This window comes from Clupea harengus, chromosome 11, assembly GCF_900700415.2.
Source record: "Clupea harengus chromosome 11, Ch_v2.0.2, whole genome shotgun sequence".
NCBI lineage: Eukaryota > Metazoa > Chordata > Actinopteri > Clupeiformes > Clupeidae > Clupea > Clupea harengus.
This window is the reverse complement of record NC_045162.1, coordinates 11,519,261-11,546,548: the sequence shown is the minus strand read 5'-3', so window position 1 is coordinate 11,546,548 and position 27,288 is coordinate 11,519,261. Positions and strand designations below refer to the sequence as shown.

The window sequence follows — 27,288 nt, the reverse complement described above, 5'->3', positions numbered from 1 at the left end:
GTAGAGGCAGCGAACCAGATGGTAATTGATGAGGTGAGGATTGACTCAATGATGGCTGTGTAGAACTCGACCATCACTTTCTGCGGCATGTTGAATTTTTTAGCTGCCGAAGGAAGAACATCCTTTGTTCCAACCAATGATGGAGTCAACCAAACCAATGTGGAGTTGGTTACACACAACGATAAAATAAGGCTGATTATAAGATGCACAATTTGAAAAGTCAATACTATTCCCATGTGGCTGCCTAATTAATAACAAAGAAATGCTAACTTCTATTACACTTATAATATTCAGACTGTCTACCTTTTCTGTCATTGGAGTGGTGATTCAGACACTGTTTACCTAGTCATTGTGCATTGTTATGACTTTTTAATCATTTCCATGGTGAATTAGGTTCTCTGTAGTAATATATGAGGTCTTAGTACATAACAAAAGACATTTCAACACGACAGGGCAGAAAAGTGCAAAAACAGTGGACCCAAATTCAGACCATCACATCACAAGGAGAACACACTAGGCTACAGAAGGCCAGGAGATGTTGCATATCTACCTTTTTAGGGAGGAACATTGTTTGTTGCATCATTACAATGTCTTGTCATAGCGAAAGAAGTCAGACGAGACCCTGTCTGCATCCTCACCATTGGACCAGCGTCTGCACATCAATCAACAATGTGAGGATGATCTTAATCAACCTGATCTCTCGCATCCTGTCCCTGATGGACCATCTACCGTCATTGTGGATAGATCTGACTGGACATATCTATTGAGGACACAGGAGGGGAAACAGACTGGAGCACTGTTATGGCAAATGGCATCCGAAAGATCCATCCATACTGCAGCTTGTTGTGCTGTTGTTGTCTTTTAGGTAGTTAGCTCAATAGTTTTAGACCAAACCAATAAATGTGTTTAGGATCGGTTTATTGATGATTCATTAAAATGTAGGCTTTGAATATATTTTGCTTCACTATATTAAAGAGAATTGCGGCTATGCATGCGGATGCATAAGAGTGTTATTCCTTAAACTTCGTTTCGCTGGTCATAACCTATTTGTGGCACTGGTACCCGCAGACAGGATCCTCGTGCCTGTTGAGGAACCACCGTGTTCCTCTGCTGTGACGCCAGGAAAAGCAGACCCGCTTAAAGTAATGTCAATCAACTCAGAACAGGATGCGGATTGGAGCAGGGGCGGGCTCAGCTTGCATGCTTACCGTGTGGTAGTTTCTCCAAATTATCAGAAAAATTAAAACTACAGCACAACGCTGTAGTCCTACATAAATACATGTCGCCTCACGAATAAGTCAATAAGTGAACAAAACTATGGCCTGCACTCAGCTATTTGAATATACAGAGAAGCAAAGAACATAAATAAGGTAAGGCTTGCATCCTAACATTGAGTGAGCTAACTGCAAGTTAGCTAATCGAGCAAATTCATACTGGAGTTTATTGTGCCGAAAGCAATCGTTTGCAAATCTGCTAATTTGACACATTTTGTGTTAATGTTAAAGACGGATCGTAGTCGTCATTATTATTGGAACTGGCATTAGTAGTTTGCGATTGCAAATTATATGCAGTCTAGGTCAAAGCTAAGAGAAGTCTGTACTGTGGGTCGCACTACCTCACATTGTTCGAAAGGGAATCTGGGCCGTGTGTGCAGCCATTTTAAGGACTTATTACCTTTCTGTTATTATACTTGATGAATACAAGAAGATTCAAATGTAGTGTATACTTGAAGTAGCTTCTTTCTTTCTTTCTTTCTTTCTTTCTTTATTACCTTCCAAGTTATAGTGGAGGATATTACTGGGGCAGAATGCGCACTACAATTACCGTAATTCACTCCTGTCGTGTTCAGTCAGAAGCACATTTCAAAACAAAGGGCCACAGAAATGTAATCGTAGTGAATATTCAGTTTGCATGAGACTTCTTGATAGATACGAATAGTCTTTGACTCACTGTCACGAATATGCGATTTACTGCTCTTCTCGTGACGAAACATTTCTACCATTAAGTTGGATAGCTATCCTAATGTTGGTAACGTTAGCAAGTGAATCAGCTTGTTGTTGCACGATAGCTAACTAACGTTAGATAGCCACTGGCTATTCTAACAGTGGTGTTAAAGGTTTGATAAATATAATCAACAATCGCAAAATTACTGTTTACATTCGAGTCATTTACAGCAAGTAGTGTAGCATGCCATGAAAGGGCGAAAGTCTCATGTTCAGAAGGAACGCTGTCAAAAGTTCAAGCTGTCTGGCTGTAGAACGTCAGGTAACTGCTCACGAGAAGGGATATACCAACCTGGGTCTGGCACCTGCAAAACTGCTACACAACGGAAAGGATCCCTACAGAGATAGCCTGTTATCTCTGTAACTGTAAAGAACAGTTTGTAAAGTCCGTTTATTAGCTTACTCTTCTTCCGGTCTCTGACATGGCGCCCCATTCAGTGCCTGTAGTTGTTTGGCCTACGGTGTGGTGTTGGGGAGTGGGCACTGAAAGGAGAGCGCCTCCTTTCGATAATCGACTACAGGCACTACATGACCTACACCAGAGGTCTTCAACCGGGGGTCCGCGGAGGTACTGCAGGGGGTCCGCCAAATTATTTCATCTGAAGCATTTTTACACTCTTCCAAAAATTAAAAACGTCCAAAACACTACATAAACATAAACAGAACGTAAAAATTGCTTTCTATTCCTTAAAAATAATACATAGGCTACCCATGAGTGTTCACGCGACCATAATGGCAACATATGCACTTTTAGCTACATTTAGCTATCTGGTGCCAAAAGACGTTACCTGCCATAACCATACAATTTGAAATAATTGATCGTTTTGTAATTTCTCGGAACAAAAGCTCCTCGTCAGACACCCCTGATGGCGGTTCAGATGATCTACCTTCAGAGGATACCAACACCCCTTCCATGAACAGTGAAAAGCGCAAACGGGAGAAGATACGTAAATATTCAGAGAATTATCTGAAGTTTGCCTTCGCCTACAAAGAGACCGATGGTGAAGAATTATGCGTGGTTTGCTCTTCCGTGCTATCAAACGAAACCATGAAACCATCAAAGCTGGAACGACATTAAAAGACAAACCATGCTCACTTGAAAGAAAAAAAAACATTTAATATTTAGAATCTTTTGAGGGCCAGCAGACCTTGATGAGACAATCAGCCAAAGTGTGCAAGCTAGCTTTAAAAGCCTCTTATCAAGTTGCATTACGTGTCGCTCAGACCAAACAGCCATACATAATTGCGGAAAGTTTAATATTGCCAACAGCTAGTGATATGTGCAAAACAATGTTTGGGAAGGATGAGTACCTAAAAAAACTGAAAAGCATCCCAATGCCCGCCAGCTGATGTGAGGGCACTACTAGTCGCAAAACTCCCGAAAGCAGATTTGTTTGCATTACTAGGCTGCAATTAGATGAATCCACCGATGTGTCAAACGACGCTCAGCTTTTAGCTTTTTTGTGATTTGTCGACGAAAATGAGATGCAGGAGGAATTTCTATTCTGTAAGCAGCTGCCTGCAGGTAAAAAAAGTTCAGAGATTTTCAAAGTGATCGACAATTTTTTCCGTGAACATGATATACCCTGGCCAAAATGTGTCGCGATGTGCACAGACGGTGAAAGAGCCATGTATGACGCACTGCATGCTTCATAGGGAGAATGTTGTTGCCAAAGACGTGAATGATGAATTCTCAAACGTCAGATTCTCACTAGGTATGAGCTATTTCATCCATACTTAAGCTTCTCAAGCTACTCAATTATTTGTCCCTCCCTAATTTAATACAGAGTGATGGCTAACTGTAAGGGAGAAAAAATGTCAATAATAAACAGAATAAATTGAAACGAGTTTTGTGTCACAGATTATTTGTAATTCTGTTCAAACATGTGTAGGGGAGTGTGTGTGTGTGACTGACACTTAGTTCTAAATAAATTATATGAATATCAGGCCCAAATTTGGGGCTGCGGGGGTGGGTGTCCCTGCTCAGTGTCTCTCCCAGCCAAGGGGTCCTTGGGCTGAAAAAGGTTGAAGACCCCTGACCTACACTACAGCACTACATGGAACTACTGCTAAACAGCTAAAAGAAATGACTGTACAAACAGTAACTTTCTGCAGTTTCTTTGCAGTTATTTAGATAAACAGACTTGTATATATCTGTAGGGATCCATTCCATGTTGTCAGACCCTTATAATAACATTTACAAGACTGTCAGTGGTGAAAACAAGCGGTACTTCGATGTGCTGGCTTGCCATATAGGATTCTCTTGTATAGATGTTTTGTGGTTGCTTGTTTTAGTGTTCTAACTCAATGCTGGACTGATTTCGATCGTTAATTGTCCCCAGTAAAAGTTTGGACCCAAAAAGATAAAAATGGGGCCCAGATTGAAACATCCCAAAGTTTCCCTTTAACCGATAGGGTGTATTCTACCTGAACTGGAGGAAGATGTTGTTTTGGTACTTGTTTCATAAAGCCAGGCTAACAGGAGTTATTCTACTAATCAAAAAATGTGTGATGAAAAGTGTTATGCCAAAACATTATGACGCCTGCCTAATAACTCATGGGGGCTTGGACTTCACAAGACGTCTGAGGTTGCCCTGTGGTATCTGGTATCAAGACGTTAACAGCAGGTCCTGTAAGCGGCGAGGAGCCCAGAGCATACACTTGCCTCTCACTGGCTTGGCTCCTTCATACTAATCCCGTCATTTCCATAGGTAAAGGGTGCCCATGTACCATGTCCACATCATTTAAAAGAAACGGGAGTTGTCGGACCAGGTGACCTTCTAGTGCTCCAATGTCAGGTTCTGATGCTTGCATGCCTATAGCCTTCCTTTTCCATGGTGGTCAGGGCTTGACATGGTCACTCTGAATGATCTGTGGCTACGCAGCTCCATGCACAACAGGGTGTGATGCATTGTGGGTTGCCATCTTGAAAGTCTTTTTACTCCTGGCATTGATGAGCCAAGTCATATAGTCATCTTTCTGGTTTAGCATGTTGCATCTTTTTTTTCTGAGACAAAACAACAGACCGAGTAATTGCTACGTATGAACTCACTAAAAACAAAATTGTTTCATAAACTAGAAAATGCATTTCCTGAAGGAAATACCAGTGCATGAAATGCAAAAGTTAAGAAAGGAAGAAGAAAAGAAAGAAGAGTGAAGAAGCAAAGAAGAAAGGAAAGAAGAGTAAAAGAGTGGAAGAAGGAAGTAAGAGTGGAAGAATGAAAGAAGAAAAGAAAGAAGAGTGGAAGAAGAAAAGAAAGAAGAGTGAAGAAAGGAAAGAAGAGTAGAAGAAGGAAAGAAGAAAAGAAAGAAGAGTGGAAGAAGGAAAGAAGAAAAGAAAGAAGAGTGAAGAAAGGAAAGAAGAGTAGAAGGAGGAACGAAGAAAAGAAAGAAGAGGGAAAGAAGAAAGGAAGAAGAGTGAAAGAAGGAAAAAAGATTGGAAGAAGGAAAGAAGATACATAGCATAAGTGTCGTTTACAAGACCTACGCGACAACGTTTGAACGAAGTTTCTAAGTTAAGCGGTTCGAGCTGAATTAATCGCAGAAGTCGGTACAAAGAATACGAAGTATAAGAAACGAAGGAATAACAATACAGGGCATTTCATGCACTGTAATTACATTTCATTGTGCTTATACATTTTTTCATTGTTGAAGCGTTGATAAAAGCATCTGCTAAATACCTTAACTAAAAATAGGCCTATATATGAGCCCTGGGTTCCTGGCAACCTTTGGCCAGTTCATGGGTTTTCCCCCCCAGGAGCACCCCTGTTGACCAGGAGCATCTCTCCATGTCCAGCCTTGTCCTTTTGGAGATGCTCAGTCATCTGTCCTTAACAGTGTGTTCCTTGGTCAGAGTTGCGCAGGTCTTTACATCGACACATTTCTCCCGCATCCAGCATATTGACTGAGAACACATGCTTACTGTCTATCTATCCGTTTCATGACATCCAACACTTTCCTTTAGTTGAGAGTGGGATGAAAACTGCGTCTGAGGGAAGACATTCGGTGCAAACAACCTGAACTTTACATCAAGCTTTAATCAGTGCCAACTGTGCTGTTGTTGTTTTGTAAGGTTTTTGCCTTTGAGTTAGTTAGCTCCAAAATCATAAATGTGTTGTTTCCTTTTGTGATCATATGTGTTGACAACTGGATTGAGAGTTGTGTTGCTCAATCAAAATCAAAACGAGTCCCGCGCCGCACTATTTTGCGCCGGGTCCCACAGGAGCACAGACCTCTAGCATAAGCATCCTCCATCAGAAACGCCCTGCCTACTGCTGGTTCTATGTTTCTTCAGCTTATCCTAATATTTAACTCTGTTTCGCTCCTTCGCTGCTCTGTCTCTCTCTCACTCTCTTTTCTATCTCTCTCTCTTTCCCTCTCTCTGTGTTTGTGTTCAGTTGTGGGTACAGGCAGGCTGTGTCTGAGCTTTATATGATGGACAATGTCTTGATAGGGCAGGCCAAGATGGCCATCCTTCCATCGCATGAAGCAAAACATGAAGGCCGGGATATTGAAATGATTTAGTTTTTAAAAGTCTGTCTGTCGACTGTCTCTCTTAGGACTGATGGAGATGGAGATGGAGGTGGAGGTGGAGGTGGAGAGTTTGGAGCGGGAGCTGGAGGAGGAGTTGGGCGTGTCGCTGGACGAGCTCAAGCAGTGGATCGAGGAGCAGGTGGAGAAGAGTGAAGTGGTGCAACAGAGGAAAGCCCAGCTGGCTGAACTCTCCACCTGGGTCGAACAGAGGGAGAGAGAGGTGGCTTCCGTGGATAGCCTTTGCCTCAATGCTTCAGAGTGAGTGTGTGTGTGTGTGTGTGTGTGTGTAATCTGTGTATGTGTCACTGAACTCTCAGACTGGGTTAAGGAGAGGGAGAGAGTGTGTGGTTGTGGTGGTGGGGGGGTTGATATCTTCTGCCTCAACTCTTGTCTGTGTCTGTTGTAGAGTGTGAGGATATGTTCAAACCTGTGTACAGTAATGTTAATTGTGTGTGTGTGTGTGTGTGTGTGTGTGTGTGTGTGTGTGTGTGTGTGTGTGTGTGTGTGTGTGTGTGTGTGTGTGTGTGTGTGTGTAGGTCTGTTGAAGAATGTGAGGAGCTGGTGAAACAGGTGTACATCAAGAAGGGCCTGACGTACCGGGAGAGCAGTTCAGAGGACGAGGGAGGGAGTGTGGTTGAGACGTCGGAGGTCATTGAGATCGATGATGACGACGATGATGACGTGATAGCCGTGGGTTGTTGTGAGTCTGCATCTTTTACCCGCTCCTCTGTGACACTGTTCCTTTTCTGTTGTATGGTGGGTGTTTACATGGTATGGATTTAATATGTTGGTTTGTTGCAGTGGTCCCACCAAAGACAATCACTACGCCAGTGAAGGACCCCGTGGTAAGGCAAATTCCCTGTGTGTGTGTGTGTGTGTGTGTGCGCATGCATGTGTTTGTACATGACTCTCAGTGTGTGTGTGTCTAAATGTATGTTTGTACATATTTATTAGTGTGTGTGTTTTTCGGTGTATGTGTCTCAATGCTGGTGTGTATGTGTGCGCGACTGTGTGTCTGTACTTTGTCTCTGTATGTCTGTGGTTTGATTCTGTACATGTGTTTGTACCTCTTTGTATGTACATTCATTTGTGTGTGTGTGTGTGTGTGTGTGTGTGTGTGTTTCTCAGCTGAAGGAGGCGTCTGCAGCGCTCCAGCGCAGCTCGCAGCAAGTACAGAAGCTCGCTCAGACCGTCACCAGCCCTACTGCCCCCTCATCTGCCGTCGGTCTCAGCCCCCCCAAACCCCCCATGGTCACCCCGCTCCGCTCGGGGGGGCTCAACGTCCCGGCCGTGTTTGTCTCGCAGGCGCCCCGCAACACCCCCACCCAGCCCAACCTCTCCCTCAAGGAGGACACCATGAAGGTGGACATGAGCATTCTGGGTAAAAAACGCACCAAGACCTGGCACAAAGGCACCCTCATCGCCATCAAATCTGTGGGTGAGTAATCAGTAATAACACACACACACACACACACACACACACAAATCCTGTGTGTTCTTCATGTACATACTCACACACCACATATAACAGTACTCATACATACAAAGTCATGTATATGATGCAGTACTGTTGTACACATTATGTAGATGGTATGTGTACAAACACACACACACACACACGACGTACGTTACACACATTTGCACATATACCAATAATATAATGTTGGGGTGTGTGTGTGTGTGAAGCAGGTGGTGTGCGTGTGAAACGGGTGTCCAGTAATGTGTGTGTGAAGCAGGTGTCCAGTAATGATGGTGTGTGTGTGTGTGTGTTTGAAGCAGATGTCCAGTAATGATGGTGTGTGTGTGTGACCTGCTCTGCCTCCTAGGTAACACGTTTAAGTACAAGGTGAAGTTTGAGAACAAGGGGAAGAGTTTACTATCTGGCAACCACGTTGCGTTCGACTACAACCCCACCCTTGAGCGACTGTATGTGGGCGCCCGTGTCGTCGCCAAGTATAAGGACGGTAACCAAGTGTGGCTGTACGCTGGCGTCGTCGCAGAGATGCCCAACAGCAAGAACCGTATGAGGTGAGGAGAGGTGGCGGGGAGAAAGACATTTGTGTAGGGTGGGTGAGTTTATGTGTGTGTTGAAAGTGGGAGAAACACAAGGCAGCACGAGGAATGGTGTCATTGTCTCTACTTTAGAGAAGGGGAAAAGGTTTGGGAAAGAATCAGGAGAAATTAGGGTGCTTTCCGTTTTGGTGCGGACCGGACCGGGGTTCGGTTCATTTCGTTGATGTGTGAGCTGTTTTCTGAACCCTGGTGTGCACCAAGGGACCGTACTGCAGAAAACGGGGATCTGGGGTACGGTTCAACTGAACTCCAGTGCAGTTAATATTTGGTGTGAAGGCTATTCAATCTGAAACCAGAATGTAAACACCGTTTATGACTGCGAATTAGAATTATGAATTAGAACAATTTTCTAAACTATAAAGCACCGCTACGTAGAAATATTTGCTGGATGGTATGCATGTATGCTCTACAAGCAAAGCTGCTAATTCATATCACATTGTCGCCTGTCTCTGCGAAACCCTCCTTACATGAGCAGCTCGCATCATTTATGGCAAAGCGAAAATGGCCAAAAGAACAAAAAGATGAAGGAAAACAAATTCTGCAGCTTTCCATTTTTCCTCCCTTACATTGCCTAGCGTTGCCTAGCAGCATTAGTAAATAAAAGCTGTACGTTGCTTGCGTGTTGATGACATAAACCAGACCACGGTAGTGTGAAAAGAAACCTGTGGGGGGGGGGGGGGATAATCACACTCAAGTTCAGACCAGCAGAATGGATGTCCATGATGTGATTGATTTTCCTGTTGTTGGAGACCACTGCTCAGGTTTGCCGTTTTTGATTGGTGGTTCCTGATAAGGTTTGTTCTTGTTCTTGTAGGTTCCTGATCTTTTTTGATGATGGATATGCCTCATATGTCAGCCTGCCAGAACTCTACCCAGTCTGCAGACCAAGTAAGGAAGCTTTCCTTGCTTTATCTGTCTATCTATCTATCTGTCTCTATCTCTATCTATCTATCTATCTATCTATCTATCTATCTATCTATCTGTTTCTATCTCTATCTATCTCCTTTGTTTTTTCTGTTCACTCACTCTCACCATTGTATACCCTCCACTCCCTCTTTGATTTTGTCCCACTCTTCCCATTTCCTTTTGTCCTTATGCCTCCTCCTGTCCTCCTCCCTGTCTCCTCCAGTGAAGTACACATGGGAGGACATAGAGGACGCGTCCTGCAAGGACTTCATTCAGGAGTACATCACGTCCTACCCCAACCGGCCCATGGTGCTTCTCAAGCCCAGCCAGCTCATCAAGACCGAGTGGGAGGGCACCTGGTGGCGGAGCCGCGTGGAGGAGGTGGACGGCAGCCTCGTCAAGATCCTCTTCCTGGTCAGACACAACATAATCCCTGTTTAGGGGCCTCCTGGGATTATTGTTAAACCCCTTATGAAAGCTGTCTATCATCAAATATTTTGTTAGAAACGGGATGACTTACTACACCTGAAGCGTTAGTTGAATGTGGAAAGTCTTAGTTACATGGCTAGGTGCAAGACGGGTAGATTAGCAGCATGTCATTAGTGAGAGGGGAAGCCAAGAATGCTTCAGCTCTCTATGGGTGTAACAGATGACTAAATGCTGTTTGTGTCTGTGGATGCGTGATGTTTTTGTATTTATATGTGTGCAGGATGATAAACGCAGTGAGTGGATCTACCGCGGTTCTACACGTCTAGAACCCATGTTCAACCTGAAGATGAACACTGCTAACAACCAGGAGAAAAAGGTGGCTGGACAGCCAAGGACTCGTCCAAATATGGGTAAAGCTAGAGCTGAGTGAGGGTGTGTGTGTGTGAGTGTGTGAGTGTGTGTGTGTGTGTGTGTGTGTGTGTGTGTGTGTGTGTGTGTGTGTGTGTGTGAGTGAGTGTGTGTGTGAGAGTGTGTGAGAGAGTTTGCGATGGAGATAGAGAGTGTTGTACACAGTATGCAAACTGCTAAAAATGTAATAAATACAATAAACAAATAATCCTGAACTAAAACAAACAAATCGACCCCGCAGGAGCCTTGAGGAGTAAAGGGCCTGTGGTCCAGTACACCAGTGAGTTCAGGACCGCGCCCCAGACCATGGGCCCTCGACCCCTCGCCACCCAGCCAGCCGCCCCAAAACCTGTTCCTGTTCCTCTTCCTGTTCCTCTTTCTCTTCCTGTTCCTCATCCTGTCCCTGTTCCGGTCCCCGTCTCCGTCCCTGTCCCTGTCCTCGCCCCTGTCCCCCCTGCGCAGACTCTCCGCTCAGAGTGAGTAAGGGGTTATGGGGGTCTTTAAATGTGACACACTCAGTGTTGTTGTCCAGATAATACTTTTTAGTTTTTTACTCAACCCAGCACTGAATGTGTTATAGTTGTGAATGTCTCTATAGAATCACTTCAGTACTGTTTTGGGTTAATATGCTTCAAACCAAACCTGAGGTTACATTTGGTCTCTGACATTCTTTGTTGTTTTCTGTCAGTATTAGTTGTTGGCAGAGATAGCTTCCTGTATGTCGTCTTCCATTTCAGTTTCTTAGGCATATACTTAAACATATGGTGATCTCGCATCTGCAATTCTACTTTATCTTGTTGCCATTTGTTTTGCCTTGTTTTATTTTGCATGATTTGGCGATTTGGGTGTCTTAACCCCTGTCTCCATCCGCCTCAACAGGAGTCCAGACAGTCGGTTCAAATTCCAGTTGGCTAAAAAAAGCACCACTCCATACATCCCCCAGCGCCCAGGGTTGCTCCCCGGCCATCAGGCTTCTGTGAAGACGGTCGTGCCCATTCTTAACCAGGGCACCCAGTCCAGGTTGGTGTCAGAAAGTGCAATATTCATAAACCAGCCAATTAAGAGGATCTTACTCATTCCTAGTGGATTAAGTTTTCCTGAAGTCCAGCTGGTAGAGCTAGGCACAAACTTGAACAAAGTTCTGGGTTTCACACCCAGGGAGCACTCATACAATGTCTGGCTGCATAGTCGCTTTGGATAAATGTCAGCTAAATTGTTAAGTGGCCGAACCCGTAATGGCTATCAGCTGGTTGTACGATGCTTAACTGCATGGAAGCACCAGAAACATCACACTCCCTCTACTAGCACTAGCATAGCTAGCTCTCTCTACTAGCACTAGCTTCTAACTACCACCCCTCCCTCTCTCTCTCTCTCGCAGGTATTTCCTGGTTCAGGCGGGTGCGGTGCAGACCTTGACGACGGTTGTCCCTCCCCAACAGCCGTCCTTCCCGACACCTGCCTTACCCAAGGACCGGATCCCCCAGGAGCCGTCCTACCAAGCGCCCAACGACCGCCTCTTCTACCTGTCGCACAACTGCTCGCCCGACTGCCTGAAGCGGATCCGACCGGCCAAACATGATCAGTACTGCGGACGCAACCCGCTGCTCACACCCCTGCTCTACGAGTTTCGCCGCATGACCGGACGCCGGCGGCTCAACCGCAAGGTGGGACAGCCCTACACACGCTTTATGCAGCATTAATACACATAAACACACACATTTTCCTGCAGCATCAAGACACACACACACACACTTTCCTGCAGCTTCAAGACACACACTTTACAGCAGCATCAACAGTGTTTCCCCTACCCCTAACTTTGTTCAAAACTGTAAACCTAGGGGAAACATTGATCAACACACACAGGCACATTAACTGCAGTATCAACACACACACACATGCTTTACCGCACTTTAAACTCCTTAAAGCTTCTTTGAGTTTAGTTCTGTCATTCTTGAGTGTGAAGTCCTCCACCTTTCCTCTCTCAGATGTCGTTCCACGTCATCTACAAGGCCCCGTGTGGGCTGTGCCTGCGCAACATGGCGGAGATCGAGCGCTACCTGTTCCAGACGCACTGCGACTTCATCTACCTGGAGATGTTCTGCCTGGACCCGTACGTGCTGGTGGACCGGCGCTTCCAGCCGCAGCGGCCCTTCTACTTCATCCGCGACATCACCAACAGCAACGAGGACATCCCGCTCTCCTGCGTCAACGAGATCGACAACAAGCCGCCTCCCGACGTGATTTACAGCAAGGAGCGCCTCCCCGCCGACGGTGTCTTCATCAACACCAACCCCGAATTCCTGGTGGGCTGCGACTGCACCGACGGCTGCAGGGACAAGTGAGTGGGACACACACACACACACACACACACACACACACACACACACACACACACACACTGGACACTACAGGTCAGCTTGATTCCTGGAGCCTCAGGTGTTTATATACACACTCACACACACACACACACACACACACACACATAAATGCTCACAGACACACACACACGCACACATACACACACGCACACATACACACTCACACACTCACACACACACACATTCTCAGTCACACACACACAAACAATTTTGGCTAGCCTCATCTTTTAACCCTGCGAGGTCCTGTTTGGCTACGACTGCACAGGCAGGGGCCATTGAGTGGGACACACATAGAACTAAACTACACATGTCCTATAGCCACTTACCCATAAGCCCCTCATTCCTGGAATTTTTCCTTTGCCCCCCTCTCATCTTTTTCTCGTTTTTTTCTTGTCCTTCTACGTCACTTTCTCTTGTTCAATCCCCACCCCACCCCTCCCCCTCCCCATCCTCTCGTGGGGTCCCTTGCAGGTCTAAGTGCTCGTGTCACCAGCTGACCATGCAGGCTACTGGCTGTACTCCTGGAGCACAGATCAACGGCAGCGCCGGCTACGTCAACAAACGGCTGGAGGAGTGTCTGCCCACAGGGTGAGTGTCTGCCCACGGGGTGAGTGTCTGCCCACGGGGTGAGTGTCTGCCCACGTGGTGAGTGTCTGCCTACGGGGTGAGTGTCTGCCTACGGGGTGAGTGTCTGCCCACGGGGTGAGTGTCTGCCCACGGGGTGAGTGTCTGCCCACGGGGTGAGTGTCTGCCCACGGGGTGAGTGTCTGCCCACGGGGTGAGTGTCTGCCCACAGGGTGAGTGTCCACTGTCCTGCTCCCTGCTCTGGCTGAGGGCTCAGGGATCTGTCTGTCCGTCTGGACCCTCAGGCTGGTCGCTAGAGACCAGCGTCTGATGCTCATCAGGGTCCATTGTGATGGTGCCTTACCAGTGCCCCCCTGCTCATTTCATTCCATCCTGTGGTTCTGTTGGTGATATAAGTGTGTAATAAAATGCCGTTATAATAAACCCCTGTATAATAACCTTTTAATGTAAATGGGATGTGGGATATCAAGTGTAAAAATGTCTTCTAACCCCCCCCCCCCCCCCCTCTCTATCTACCTGTCCTGTAGGATAATATAAAAACCTTCTCTCTCTCCTCTCTATATCTACCTGTCCTGTAGGATAATATAATAACCTTCTCTCTTCTCACTATCTACCTGTCCTGTAGGATAATATAATAACCTTCTCTCTCTCCTCTCTATATCTACCTGTCCTGTAGGATAATATAAAAACCTTCTCTCTCTCCTCTCTATATCTACCTGTCCTGTAGGATAATATAATAACCTTCTCTCTTCTCTCTATCTACCTGTCCTGTAGGATAATATAATAACCTTCTCTCCTCTCTCTATCTACCTGTCCTGTAGGATATACGAGTGCAACAAGCGCTGCCGCTGTAACCATCAGATGTGCACTAACAGGCTGGTGCAGCACGGTCTGCAAGTTCGCCTTCAGCTCTTCAAGACCCAGAACAAGGGCTGGGGCATCCGTTGCCTCGACGACGTTGCCAAGGGCTCCTTTGTCTGTATCTATGCAGGTGAGACAGATGTGGCAGTCTCTCTCCTACACGTCGGATTGTCTTGATGCTTTATTACTTTGGTTTCAGAATATTACAGCGCATGTGGTGTACATTGATGGCATTCAGTATAGGAGGAACATAAAATAATGTCTCAATGCCGGATCATTTACCGGCAAGCATTTCACTTTGTTCTGCTAGCAACTCATAAATGGGCCCCCCTCCCACCAATAGGAGTAGAATTTTCATGTTTTCTTTTTTGGCAGAAAACATATTTCTCAAACTGCTCCATTTCGGTCCACTTGCCGTTAACATAACCGCTCTGTCTCCATCTGTCCTCCTCCTCAGGCAAGATCCTGACTGATGACTTTGCTGATAAGGAGGGCCTGGAGATGGGCGATGAGTACTTTGCCAACCTGGACCACATCGAGAGTGTGGAGAACTTCAAGGAGGGCTACGAGAGCGAGGCGCACTGCTCCGACAGCGAGGGCAGCGGAGTGGACATGAGCCGTGTCAAACTCAGCGCCACCCCCACCCTCCAGACCAAAGCCTCCGTCAAGAACGAGGACAACAGCAGTAGCGGCAACGGCGGCAAAGGTGAGAGGTCGCAGAAGGGATGCACATGTCTGTGATGTCACATCCTCCTCTGTGTTCTCCTCTGTGATGTCGAGTGACATTGACCAGTTGTCTGTGGTGCAATAGAGAGCTCAGGTCAGTGTTGTTGGCCCCTAAACAACACTGTCAACAACTGGACAAGACCTCATCTTTGTCCTTCTATCTGTCTGTCCTTGCATATCTGTGTCCTTTCATGTGTTCATAATGAAATGTCCTCATAATGTTGTCACATTTGTGTGTGCGCGCGTGTGTGTGTGTGTGTGTGTGTGTATCCGAGCAGGCCAAGCTGATTCCTCAGGAGAGGGAGAGGATGACGATAACGAGGAGTCTAACGAGGATGATGATGACAGCTCAGACGACACGTTTGTGAAGGACACATACTTTACATCCAGCTCTGTGTGGAGAAGCTACACCACGCGCAGACAGGCCAAGGGCATGAAGGAAGGTGAGAGCAGGGGTGTATGGGAAATGAAGTCTCAATGTGTAGAGGAGCTACACCACACACAAGGACTTACAGGAAAGTGAGAACAAGGCAGAGAAGCAAGGGTGATTGTGGGATATGAAGTTTTTACTGGAGCTACACCACACGCACACACGCACACCACATACACACACACACACACACACACACACACACACAGACGAAGGGCATATAAGAACGTAAGCAGAGGGGTCAAGAGGCCTACACACACACACACACACACACACACACACAGACAGACAGACAGACAGACGAAGGGCATATAAGAACGCAAGCAGAGGGGTCTCGAGACCTGTGTTTGAAGGTCGTGTGTGTTGTGTGTCGCTCCTGTCAGGGAGCCAGGACAGTAAGGATGGCATGAGCATGTCCACGGAGGGCAAGGAGGAGAGGAAGCCGCCGCCCATGCCGGAGGAGAGCGGGAAGAGTAAAGTGGCCTCGTGGCTCAGCTCCTCGCCCGCCACTGTCACGGTCAAAACAGAGGGCCTGAAGACTGAGAAGAAGGTAAGGGCCGGGGGGAGGAAGGGGGGAGGAAGAGCAGAAATATCTGCCTGTTGGAGCTGCAGGATATTTCTTTGGCGCCAGTAGACCTTGAACAGTACCTCTTACAACACTACTGTCAGTAGAATAGGAGGTTATACCCACGTTGATTCTTAGAATGAAAGGGATAACCCGTGTTGATTCTTAGAATGAAAGGGATAACCCGCGTTGTTCGACTGGGTTTCATGACCCACCTCTGGACCTGGGTCGGACGAGGGCCGGCGCGTGTTGAATTTTTTATGAATAGGCACAACCAGCGTGGTACAAATTAATCTCATTGGTTCATTTAAGTTCATTAGACGAGAGGATAGGGAGGAGTTAGGAGAGAATGGAGCATTCAGAGGCATGGCTGGTTATTACACCTCACAGCTCTCCCAATAATACCTGAGGTTTAAATCAGGTCCATCTGTAAGAATAGGTTGGAATAGGAATCTACTCATTTGATGTTAACGTGATGCCTTTGAGGATGTAAATGTTGATTTCTTTTCATGTGTGTCTGTGTGTTTCTGTTCAGGAGCCAGTGGAAGCCAAGATAACGTGAGTAACACAGTTTCCTTCTTCCAAACACCTGTTTAAGCATATCACTCGCTGTAAGTGGCCATGTGTTTATGATTCCTGGATGTTTGTGTTTGCAGTGTGAAAACTGAGGGTGGGAAAAAGCCAGCTGGAAACACGGTACCAACACCATGACTTAAGTTCATATAACATCAGACATACACACACATTATTTGCATTGCTCTGTCACATGCAGCATCCAGCCCGCAATGTCCTCACACACTTTCAGATGGTTGTCTTCTTATTCTCTTGTTTGTGTCATACCAGTGTGTCAAGTTCTGCCTACTGTCTCTCTCCCTCTCTCCTTCCATTCTTCCTCTCTCTCTCTCTCTCAGGATGTGATGAGCCTCTCTGACAGTGACGATGTTCAGACCATCAGCTCAGGCTCAGATGACAACAAGGAGCGTGAGAAGAAGACTCAGGGTAAGAGAGAGATGCCTGCTGCTACCCACAGCACATGTCCCCACACCATCAGCTCCACCTGCTGACCACAGCACATGTCCCCACACCATCAGCTCCACCTGATAACCACAGCACATGTCCCCACACCATCAGCTCCACCTGCTGACCACAGCACATGTCCCCACACCATCAGCTCCACCTGATAACCACAGCACATGTCCCCACACCATCAGCTCCACCTGATAACCACAGCACATGTCCCCACACCATCAGCTCCACCTGCTGACCACAGCACATGTCCCCACACCATCACCTCCACCTGCCTCCTCCTCATCATCAAGTCATGTTTATTTGCCATGAGTGGATTTGGGCCCGCCAAGCTGCCTGTCGCCTCAATGTCGCCCTCATTTTACATCATTGTTCTTCTTCTTTTCTGATCTCTCTCTTTCTCTCGCTTTCTCTTTCTCTCTCTTTCTTTCTTTCTTTCTTTCTCTCTACCTCCCTTCCTCTCTCCAGCATTGGTAAAGAGACAGGTAGCGGTAAAGTCTACGCGGGGCTTCGCTCTGAAGACCTCCCATGGTATGATGGTGAAGACGGGGCCGGTGAAACCCCAGGTGGAAGGGCCAGCGACGGGGACGGGGCCCACCGCCCCCCCGCAGAACACAGGTGGGGGAGGAGGGGGTGACGCGGTCTCCAAGTCCACACGACAGTTTTTCGATGGAGAGGAGTCCTGTTACATCATCGACGCCAAATTGGAGGGCAACCTCGGACGCTACCTCAATGTAAGTGCATATTATGAGTTGTGTCTATATGCAGCTATTTCAATGCAATTGCGTACTATGGTCTCGTTACAAAGTTGTAGGTAGTGTACTGAAAGCTACCATCATGTAAATACTGTCCACAAACAAAGTATCCAATTTTGGTCAGGTCCACCTGGAATTCTTATGTGAGAATTAATTTATTGTCCATTGACTTATCCATTAACTGCTCTCTCTCGCTCTCTCTGTCTCTCTGTCTCTCTCTCTCTCTCTAACTCTCATCCCCTCTCTCTCGCTCTGTCTCTCTCTGAATTACAGCACAGCTGCAGTCCTAATCTCTTTGTCCAGAACGTGTTTGTGGACACTCATGACCTGCGCTTCCCTTGGGTAGCCTTCTTTGCCAGCAAGTGAGTCTGTCTCTATGTCCTCGTATCAATGTATCTGCCAAAGAAATGTACCTGTATGACTGTGAGAATGTATGGCCAGTATCAATTTGTGTATATGTATATGGCGTGCATGTATGCATCGTGTGCCAGTGTCTGTATGTGTATGTCATATGCCCGTGTATGTGTATGTGTATGTCATATGCCCATGTGTGTCATATGCCCATGTGTGTGTATGTGTGTGTCATATGCCCATGTGTGTGTATGTGTATGTCATATGCCCATGTGTGTGTATGTGTATGTCATATGCCCAGGTGTGTATGTGTATGTCATATGCCCATGTGTGTGTTTGTGTATGTCATATGCCCATGTGTGTGTATGTGTGTGTCATATGCCCATGTGTGTGTATGTGTGTGTCATATGCCCATGTGTGTGTATGTGTATGTCATATGCCCATGTGTGTGTATGTGTATGTCATATGCCCATGTGTGTGTATGTGTATGTCATATGCCCATGTGTGTGTATGTGTATGTCATATGCCCATGTGTGTCATATGCCCATGTGTGTGTATGTGTGTGTCATATGCCCATGTGTGTTGTCCCCAGGCGTATCCGGGCGGGCACAGAGCTGACGTGGGATTATAACTACGAGGTTGGCAGCGTGGAGGGCAAGGAGCTGCTGTGCTGCTGCGGCTCCACAGAGTGCAGAGGGCGCCTGCTGTAGCTGTCGCTGTGGCAACGCCACCACTCCCATGGCAACGGTGACCTGGAGGGAAAGGAGCGCTGAACGAGTGCAGAAGCATCCTGGCTGTGGAACAGCAGAGAAATGAGGATACAATCACTCTTTCTCTCTCTCTCACACTCACACTCACACACACACACACACACACACACACACACACACACACACACACACACACACACACACACACACACACACACACACACACACACACACACAGACACAAGAGTAAAAACTGATGGAGTTGACCCAGAGAGCTACTCAGTCTGGGATGGCTCTGGTGTGAATCATGGCCCAGGTCTGTTGCAGAGTGGCCTAGAAGAGGGGCGTAATGACACTAAACTCCAAGGGGACCGGGGAGGACTCTGGGTCTCTAGAGACGGCGTCACATGGGGGAGTGGAGGACCCTTAGGCTGGACACCACATCTCATATTTGTTACAGGACAAAAGTCCCATCATGCATTTCACCTGCCCTGTGTAGCAGGCTGTACAGTAGGTTGCCTTACTACTGTATTCATGGCACCGAGTGGTGTGGCCTACATCTCTCTCTTAGCCACTTCACATCGCTACATCTTTTCTATCTCATCATCTATCGCTCTCTGACCATCTTATCTTATCTCGCATCTTATGTATCTTGCTTCTATTCTTTCCGCCCCCCCCTCTCTCCTCTGTTTATTATTCGTTTTGTTTTCAGATGCATATTTGTATTCATTGTTTTGTTGTTTATAAATGCCCAGGTGTGTCATTATGTACTTTTGTCTCGATTAAAGTTCTACGTTTAAGGACCAAAAACCCTGTTATGTTGATGTGAGGCTGGGCGTATATAGCATTACTCTTTTACTAGGTGCTTGGCTCAAAATGGATGCTTCACTCCACCCACACTCTGTAATGCAGGGCAGGATGTGGTTGGACCGGTCGGGAGCAGACATCTGAATCTCTCGTCCGTGGCCACTGGTGCTCAGTAACACTATGAGGGTGTGAAGGGATGTGGTGCACTGGAGGCCAGCGGGGTGTGTGGTGTGGAAGCCCTTCCTCGACTCTTAGAGATCGGTGGCTAAAATTCAAGATTCTGAATGAAGAAAACTTTTATTAAATGCATTTTTAATACAGGTACAGCCCCTGCTCTGGTAGTGCTAGGCAGTTCGTTCTACCAACATGGAACTACAAATGAGAATAGTCTGGATTGCCGTACTTGCACAGACGGCAGTGCCAAACATTGCTCACTAGACGACAAAGCATCCTGGGTGTAACATTTGCCCTTACAAGAGCATTTAAATAGTAATCAAAAGAAGTCCATCCAATTTCACTTCAAAGTGCACCCCATTGATGCAGTTAACCAGATGAATATGCCCCCTGGACCACCCTCCAGGGCAGAAAAATATATATCTTGATCTATTTATATCTTATCTTATCTATATTTTAATTGGATCTCAAAGGCTTAAAAGTGCACCTTGAAAGGCATAGTTAAATGTCTGTAAAACCTCTGACTGACCCCCATCGACATGGTTGGATCAAAAACATGAAAATGTTATCTAGTTTCACCACTGCTCAGAATATACATCCATCAGAAGTGACTTACAATATAAGTGACTTACACTTTTCACTATTCTTGAGGGGGAATTTGTTGGTACTTGGCTAAACTGATATTTAGCTGGGCTAGCATGTTACTTTCCTACTGTTTTCACCAAACACTTTTAGATTTGTAGGAAAAGAAAGAAGCTGCTAAAGATTGTTATTGTTGACGAAAAAGTATTTAATATAGCTTACATCTGAGAGCCTAAATCATGGGGGGGGGGGGGGGGGGGGGGGGTGACTCTGGGACTAGCCTGACCACAGTCCTGCCCTGAGGATGGCTCAGGGATTTCAATCACTGACCTCATGGATTTAAGCAATGGGAACTTGACAGGTATGGGTGTGCAGCAGTGTCCTCATGGTCACACGTTGTCTAGTGTCACTCAGCTCACGTCAGAGACAGACGTGCTCCGTCAGCTGCCGTATGGAAATGAGGAAACCTTAGCCTTCATCATTCAGAGTGGCCTAGCTCCAATAAACAACATGTTGATTATGTATAATGTTGGAACATTGCATTCCTCTCAGCTCCAGGTGGATCTTGTGTGTGTGTGACGTTATCAGGCAGATCCTGCTCAACCATTCTCAGCTGTCTGGCTAGTTTCTAGTGTTTGTGTGAAGGTATAAAGCATCACCTCCTTCACCGAGAGGCAACAGGGTGTATTGTTTCTTCTGTAGTTGTACCTTTGAGGACCCTGTGAATGTTGGGAATGTTGAGGACTAGAAAAATCAAGGTTGGAAGTTCAAGAAGTCTTCCTTACAAAAAAAGGTACTAATTCCCACTGCAGTGGAGTAGGCAGGCTACTAAGTCACGGTCATGCAGTGATACAGGAAGTGCTGAAGCACATGTGAGTTTGTCTCCAGGGACAACAGTGACCTTGAACTGAAATAGCAGGTTCCTCCTTCACTACTGTGGCTAAGTCGAAACATTCCTTTTCAGCCACAGTATTTACGAGTCAGCTATTCGGTCACACAGCCAGAGATGTGACTTACATTTCACCGCAGGAGGGGAGACAGCAGCAGGATGCCCTGCAGGGGGCGCTGCACCTCCAGCAGTCTGAGCAGCTCCTACAGGTGCAGACCGCAGCTGCACCTGACTAACACACAGTGACCAACTCTGGAACGGGTCCCTGATCTGGCCCTGACGTCACGCAAGTACAGGTGCTTCATGCGAATGTGGTCAAAACTTTCAGGCAACCCCGGTGTGAGACTGCAGATTTATTCACGGCACAGGGAAAGTTGCAAGCACCACAAGGGTAAAGGAACAAATCCAAAGCTCTCTGGGGCAAAGACCCTTCTTATTACAAACTCAACTCATGTCACACATGCAGTCCCATTATTTCAGTAAAAGACATGTTGACCAAAATAGTCTTGGCTGGTTTCTATCAAGACTAGGAAAAAGTGAAGGTTTGAAGGGGGGGTTCACAATGCATTATATTCATCCTTGTGGTCATCACATGCTCCATCCCATGGTGTCAATTATGTGTCAGCATCCTTTCCTGATACTGTTTAGGCCAGGAATGTTACATTGTGGCTTATGTCTGCCTAAAGGAGGTCCCCATGTTCCTGTTAATGTTAGATGTAAAACACAAAAATTAGATTTTTGTGTCTATGTATTTGTCTATGTGTGTTTGTGTTTGTCTGTATGCGTGTGCACATGTGTGTGTGTGTGTGTGCTTGAGAGAGAGAGAGATGGAGGGTGTGTGTGAAAGTGCAAGCGGGTCTTCTCTGAGGCTGAACAGCACTTGTGAAAGTTCACAGCCTGCGGAGTGAGTACTAATAGAGCAAGTGTCTGCCATCATCAGTCTCATGTTATACAGCACTATTTCAGAATAGTGAAGAAGTCCTATTTTATGAAAATGATGGAAAAGTCGGAGGCCAAGATCTTACAAGGTGTACTATGGTTTCTTGGTGTCCCAAAGACAATATTTGTCATACGTTTGTTTTTTGAATTAATGTGGCATGTTTTACTTCCTCTCAATAATTCCACCTCTGACAATCAAGCAGGTGTGTGCTTGTTCCTCATTTAGGCCATAAAAAGGTCATTATGTTGCCTCAGTGTATTATTTTCAGGACTGTCAGATAAGCCCTTTGTCTGGTTGGGTCACTATCATCATAGGATCAATACACAAACAAGTTTGTTAGCTTGGTAGTTCACCATTGTTGGTGCTTGGTCCTGCCAGCCAATCCAGGAAATGGATTCTTAAGGTGGAAATCCAGCTCCACCTTAAGAATGGTGGCTTTGTCTTTACTCACAATGGTTCCGAGTTCCCTGTATTAAACGCCACCCAGGATCTCCCCAGAAGGATTGGCCTGTATCTGGACTGTGAGAAGCAGCAGGTGTCCTTTTATAATGCAGACACCATGAGTCTGATATACTCATCCTTCTGTAGTTTACTCCAGCCATGCTCCATCAGTGTGTGTCCAGGCCTCTACATGGATGGGACAAACTGTGGCCCGCTCACCTTCTGCTGATACTGACCCAACACGCCCAGAGGAGGCCATTAGCTAATATTTAGAGAGACTAAGATATTGGCAAAAAGACTTAAAGATGCAGTGTGCAATTCTAATCCAATACATTTTTTGTAATGGTGCCAGAAGTGAGCACCCCTGGGACGACATCTTTAAAGATGTCTGTGGTCAAATTGGCAGGCCTACTTCCTGGGCTGAAGAAGCTAGCATAGCATCAGCCATTGAAATTAATGCAAGGGGTACTTCCTCACTCCCTCTAGGTCTAATATGGTAAGAAGAGTGCTCACTAGTCTACCTATGTGGACTTAACTTTAAGTTTTATTCTTTCAATGTTTTCACATCATGACCACATTACTGTAATTTAAATTAGTTATTTTCACTATACCAAATTATTTTGCTATCTATCCTTGGATAATAGCCAAAGATAATAATAAATAACCTCTCATAATAATCCATATACACAATTTACTGGTGTATATTCATACAATAACTAAGTATCACACATGCGATACATACAAACACACAACACATACAATAACTAAGTATCACACATGCAATACAATAACTAATTATCATACACGCATACGCTACATAAATTATATAAAGGTAGCCTGCCTATATACAGATCTACCATTTAGCATGCTGGTTTCAGCCATTAGGTATGTAGCACAAACAATTCGTCCCTGAAGTCAGAATTATGACTTCTCCTCTTTATTATGAAGCAGTGAGACGGTAAACCATTACAACAATGAGCCCCGAAGACATCCTGAAGGAGGAGGAAGTGAGCCATGCTCGGCGGAAGCCTGAAGCACACAGCTGGGTGACTCTCCCTGCTGCAGACTCCCCTCGGCACCCAAGGATGTCACTCTCACAGGAGACCAGGGCCAGTGCACACACACACACACACAACCATGCATGCATTCTTCACAGCATTGGAGGTAAGCATCAGACATTTGGATGCTAGTCTTAAAATGGCTTATGATCATGTTTAATGTGCAATACTAAGAGACTAAAATACATTTCCGCATATGCTATATTTTAACTGCTGATGTGACAAATCAGTCTTTTTTTTGTATGTCCGACAAGTACGTGACCTGTGTTTGTGTGTTGGAGGGATAAAGGGGAAATATTCAGGGGACTAAATTGAAATGTATGATGTGTAAAAGGATACATTTTGCATATATGTGATGTATTTGTTTGTATGTTTGTATGTGATTTAATAGTCAATATAGATTTGAGTTGACTTCTCTGGGACTGATTATGGTTTCTCAGAGAACACTACAAACACAAACAGTAAATAGTAGAGCACCATATATGGTTAGTTGGCAGTTGTTGTTGAATCAATTCATATTCCAGATGCAAAGGAATCAGTAAGAGTGTGCACACACACACACACACACACACACACACACACACACATACCTTTTCAAATGGTACATCGTAACCGCACCATGACTCACTTGGGATATTGGCATCTGTTAAATGCAGACATGTAAATGAATAAGTGTAAATTGACCACTGACTTGCATATATTTATATTTGTTGACTTACAGATGGATACATCTGAATACATTGATGATTATGAAGGTGGATTGAATTACACAGACTCCTACAATGACAGTAGCAGGAGTAGTTATAGCGACTGCGACCAGGAGGATCGCTGGCTGCAGGTGTTCCAGATGGTGTTCCTTCCGCTGGTCTACAGTCTGGTGTTTGTGCTGGGCCTGGCGGGCAACGGCCTCATGGTGACGGTTCTGCTGCGGCGCAAAGGTTCCCTGCGCATCACCGAGATCTACCTGCTGCACCTGGGCCTGGCCGACCTGCTCTTCCTCTCCACCTTCCCGTTCGTGGTGGCCAAGGAGGCAGTGGGCTGGGTGTTCGGCGTCTTCCTCTGCAAGCTGCTGAGTGTCCTGGCCCACCTCAACCTGCTGTGCGGCAGCCTCCTGCTGGCCTGCATCAGCTTCGACCGCTACCTGGCCATCGTTCACGCCATCCCCAGCGTGCACAACCGCCGGCCACGCGCCGTGCACCTCACCTGCGCCCTGCTCTGGACCATCTGCCTCGGCCTGTCCGTGCCCGAGGCCGTGTTCACGACGGTCATCGACCACCCCGCCTCTGGCCCGGCGTGCTCTTACGAGGGCATCGAGGGCAGCAACTGGACGCTGCTCAGCCGCTCCCTGACGCACCTGCTGGGCTTCTTCGCGCCGCTGGCCGTCATGGGATACTGCTACTCGGCCGTGGTGCTGACGCTGTGCCGCAGCCAGCGCAGCCTGGAGAAGCAGGGCGCCGTGCGGCTGGCTCTGCTGCTCACGGCCGTCTTCTGCTTCTGCTGGCTGCCCTACAACCTCACCAAGCTGCTGGACACGCTGGTCATCGTGGGCCCGCTGGCAGGCCTGAGCTGCGATTCCAAGGGGCTGCTGATGCAGAGTCTGGTGGTGAGCGAGAGCATCGGCTACATGCACTGCTGCCTGAACCCCATCCTCTACGCCTTCATGGGGGTGCGCTTCCGGAAGGAGCTCTTGCGGCTGCTGGGAAAGTGGCGTCTGTGCCGTGTGTGTTTGCCTGCCCAGTACAGCAGCAGGACATCTTTCTCAGAGGGACTCACCGCCACAACCAACAGCAAACTCATCTGAGGTCCAAATACTCAAGACTCCACAGCACCTGTAGCAAGTCCCCCCCCCCCAATCTAAGAGTAGATTAGTGTGCGAGCTTTGTAAATTAAGGCTTTTGGATGAATTAGCTTGAGTGGAATTTCCAAGTAGCATTGTGATTGAGCACATCCTTCTAAAATAGCTTTCTGAAAACTGCTTCCTAAATAAATGTGTAGCTCTTACCTGTGTCTTGCATCATTTCGTCTTTTCACCCCCAAATCTTCATCTTGACACATTGTTTGACAAATTGTTTCAAACTTTCTATTTGGTCTGATAGATGTTTGATTAGTCCTATCAGGAAACAGCATGAGTATGTGCATGTGTGACTCATATGGAAAAGGTCTGCAAAAACAAATCAACAAATCACACGTCATGAACAACGCCTGCATTATACATTTGTGAGCTTGCATGTACATTTTATACTAAAACGGCAAAAATGCGCCTCACCAGGCAAGGTACACCATTTATAAAACCTATATTTTACTGTATATGAAAGGCTATAATTATGTGGGTTAACACATTATAACTTATCATACATACTATATAAAAATGAACCTCTCTGAATTGTACAGACTTCTTTTTATATGGGAAAGAGGGATAGTTTAGAAGAAGTGTTGGCAACAGAGGTGGGTGGACAGAAAACACACCTCCATGTAAGGTGAAAGCTAATCTCAAACACACATCACATCCATTTATGTTTCTACATCAAGCAATGCTGGCATGTCAGGTTCACCATGTCTGAAGATTCAGACTGGAGGCACTAGCAGCGCTGGGCTTGTTTGCTTGGAACGTCCTCCAGACACGATGCTCAGTTAGCTTGAATAGTCAAGGTTCTGATGTCTGACACATAAGGTAAACAATCATAACTGATTTGTTTAGTGCCAGTTCAATGTTGGTGTGTCATACATGACCCTCTCCTACAGGACGCCACCTTAAAGGGCTGGTCTCAGGGCATCACTGTGAGATGTGGCGAGGGCTGGTCTCAGGGAATCACTGTGGGATGTGGCGAGGGCTGGTCTCAGGGCATCACTGTGGGATGTGGCGAGGTGAGGTTGTTGAGTCCTTAGGTGGGGATCTCTGAAGCTCATTCGTCCTCTTGGCATTCATATATCACAGAGGTTCTCCACTGTGCACCTTTACCCTTTAGCCTCCTGCCATGCATACCTTGCTACTACTTTTCAAATAACAGATAACACTTTTCTCAGTAAGAAGCAGTTCTTGATAATAACCTAGGTTAAAAAAAAAAAAAAAAAAAACAGGAACAAAGACTCGCCTCAGATTAAAATAGGCATTAGGTCGAACTCAATTTTCCATTCCTATCTGCACCTGTTTGAGTGGTAATAAACACTGAGTTTCCACTGAGTCATTCTCATACTGCAGTCAATAGGGCACATGTGTAATGCTGTGATTGAGGACACAGCTGCAGTACATACAGGACTACTCATTACTCAATGTCCACCTCTGTGTGGGCACTCTGCTTCAGTAGAGCGCGAGTGTGTGGGTGTGTGGGTGTGTGTACTAATGTGAGGCAGGTTTCAGGCAGGTCCCTTGGGACAGGAGAAGATGGCTGCTGAAGCAAACAGGGGAAGAGATGGGGCGTGAGAGAACAGAATCTGTTGATCCAATCTGTTGATCCATATATTTACTGTCTTTATTTCTTTCATTTCTTGTCTTTCTTTTTTTTCATCTTTTTGTTCTTTCTGTCTTTGTGAAGATTTATCAGATCCTTATATCATAAGATCATGTGTAGTTTAAGAAAAAAAAGGGATAAACAGAGATCCACTCTCGGTGTGACAACAATTTTTGCTGTTACCCCTGTCTTCAGCGGGCTCTTCTCAA

At 46.2% G+C, this 27,288-nt stretch overlaps 2 protein-coding genes across 2 annotated transcripts; both read left to right on the top strand.

Annotated features, from left to right (window-relative positions):
- Window positions 1–1,186: 1,186 nt before the first annotated feature.
- Window positions 1,187–19,549, top strand: setdb1b (SET domain bifurcated histone lysine methyltransferase 1b). The gene is made up of 24 exons (XM_012842003.3): window positions 1,187–1,370; window positions 6,563–6,794; window positions 7,073–7,236; window positions 7,338–7,381; window positions 7,665–7,974; window positions 8,363–8,564; window positions 9,424–9,497; window positions 9,739–9,929; window positions 10,225–10,354; window positions 10,594–10,828; window positions 11,232–11,372; window positions 11,731–12,016; window positions 12,338–12,690; window positions 13,202–13,318; window positions 14,137–14,306; window positions 14,634–14,882; window positions 15,181–15,345; window positions 15,716–15,882; window positions 16,433–16,455; window positions 16,554–16,593; window positions 16,809–16,896; window positions 17,392–17,657; window positions 17,952–18,040; window positions 18,622–19,549. Exons 2-24 carry the CDS (start codon window positions 6,568–6,570, stop codon window positions 18,737–18,739), a joined length of 3,849 nt encoding a protein of 1,282 aa, XP_012697457.2. The 5' UTR covers window positions 1,187–1,370; window positions 6,563–6,567; the 3' UTR covers window positions 18,740–19,549.
- A 4,035-nt stretch (window positions 19,550–23,584) lies between these two features.
- LOC105912985 (C-X-C chemokine receptor type 5) lies at window positions 23,585–25,631 on the top strand. The gene is made up of 2 exons (XM_012841996.2): window positions 23,585–23,736; window positions 24,352–25,631. The coding sequence occupies exons 1-2, from the start codon at window positions 23,710–23,712 to the stop codon at window positions 25,429–25,431; spliced, it is 1,107 nt and encodes a 368-aa protein (XP_012697450.2). The 5' UTR covers window positions 23,585–23,709; the 3' UTR covers window positions 25,432–25,631.
- Window positions 25,632–27,288: the final 1,657 nt, after the last annotated feature.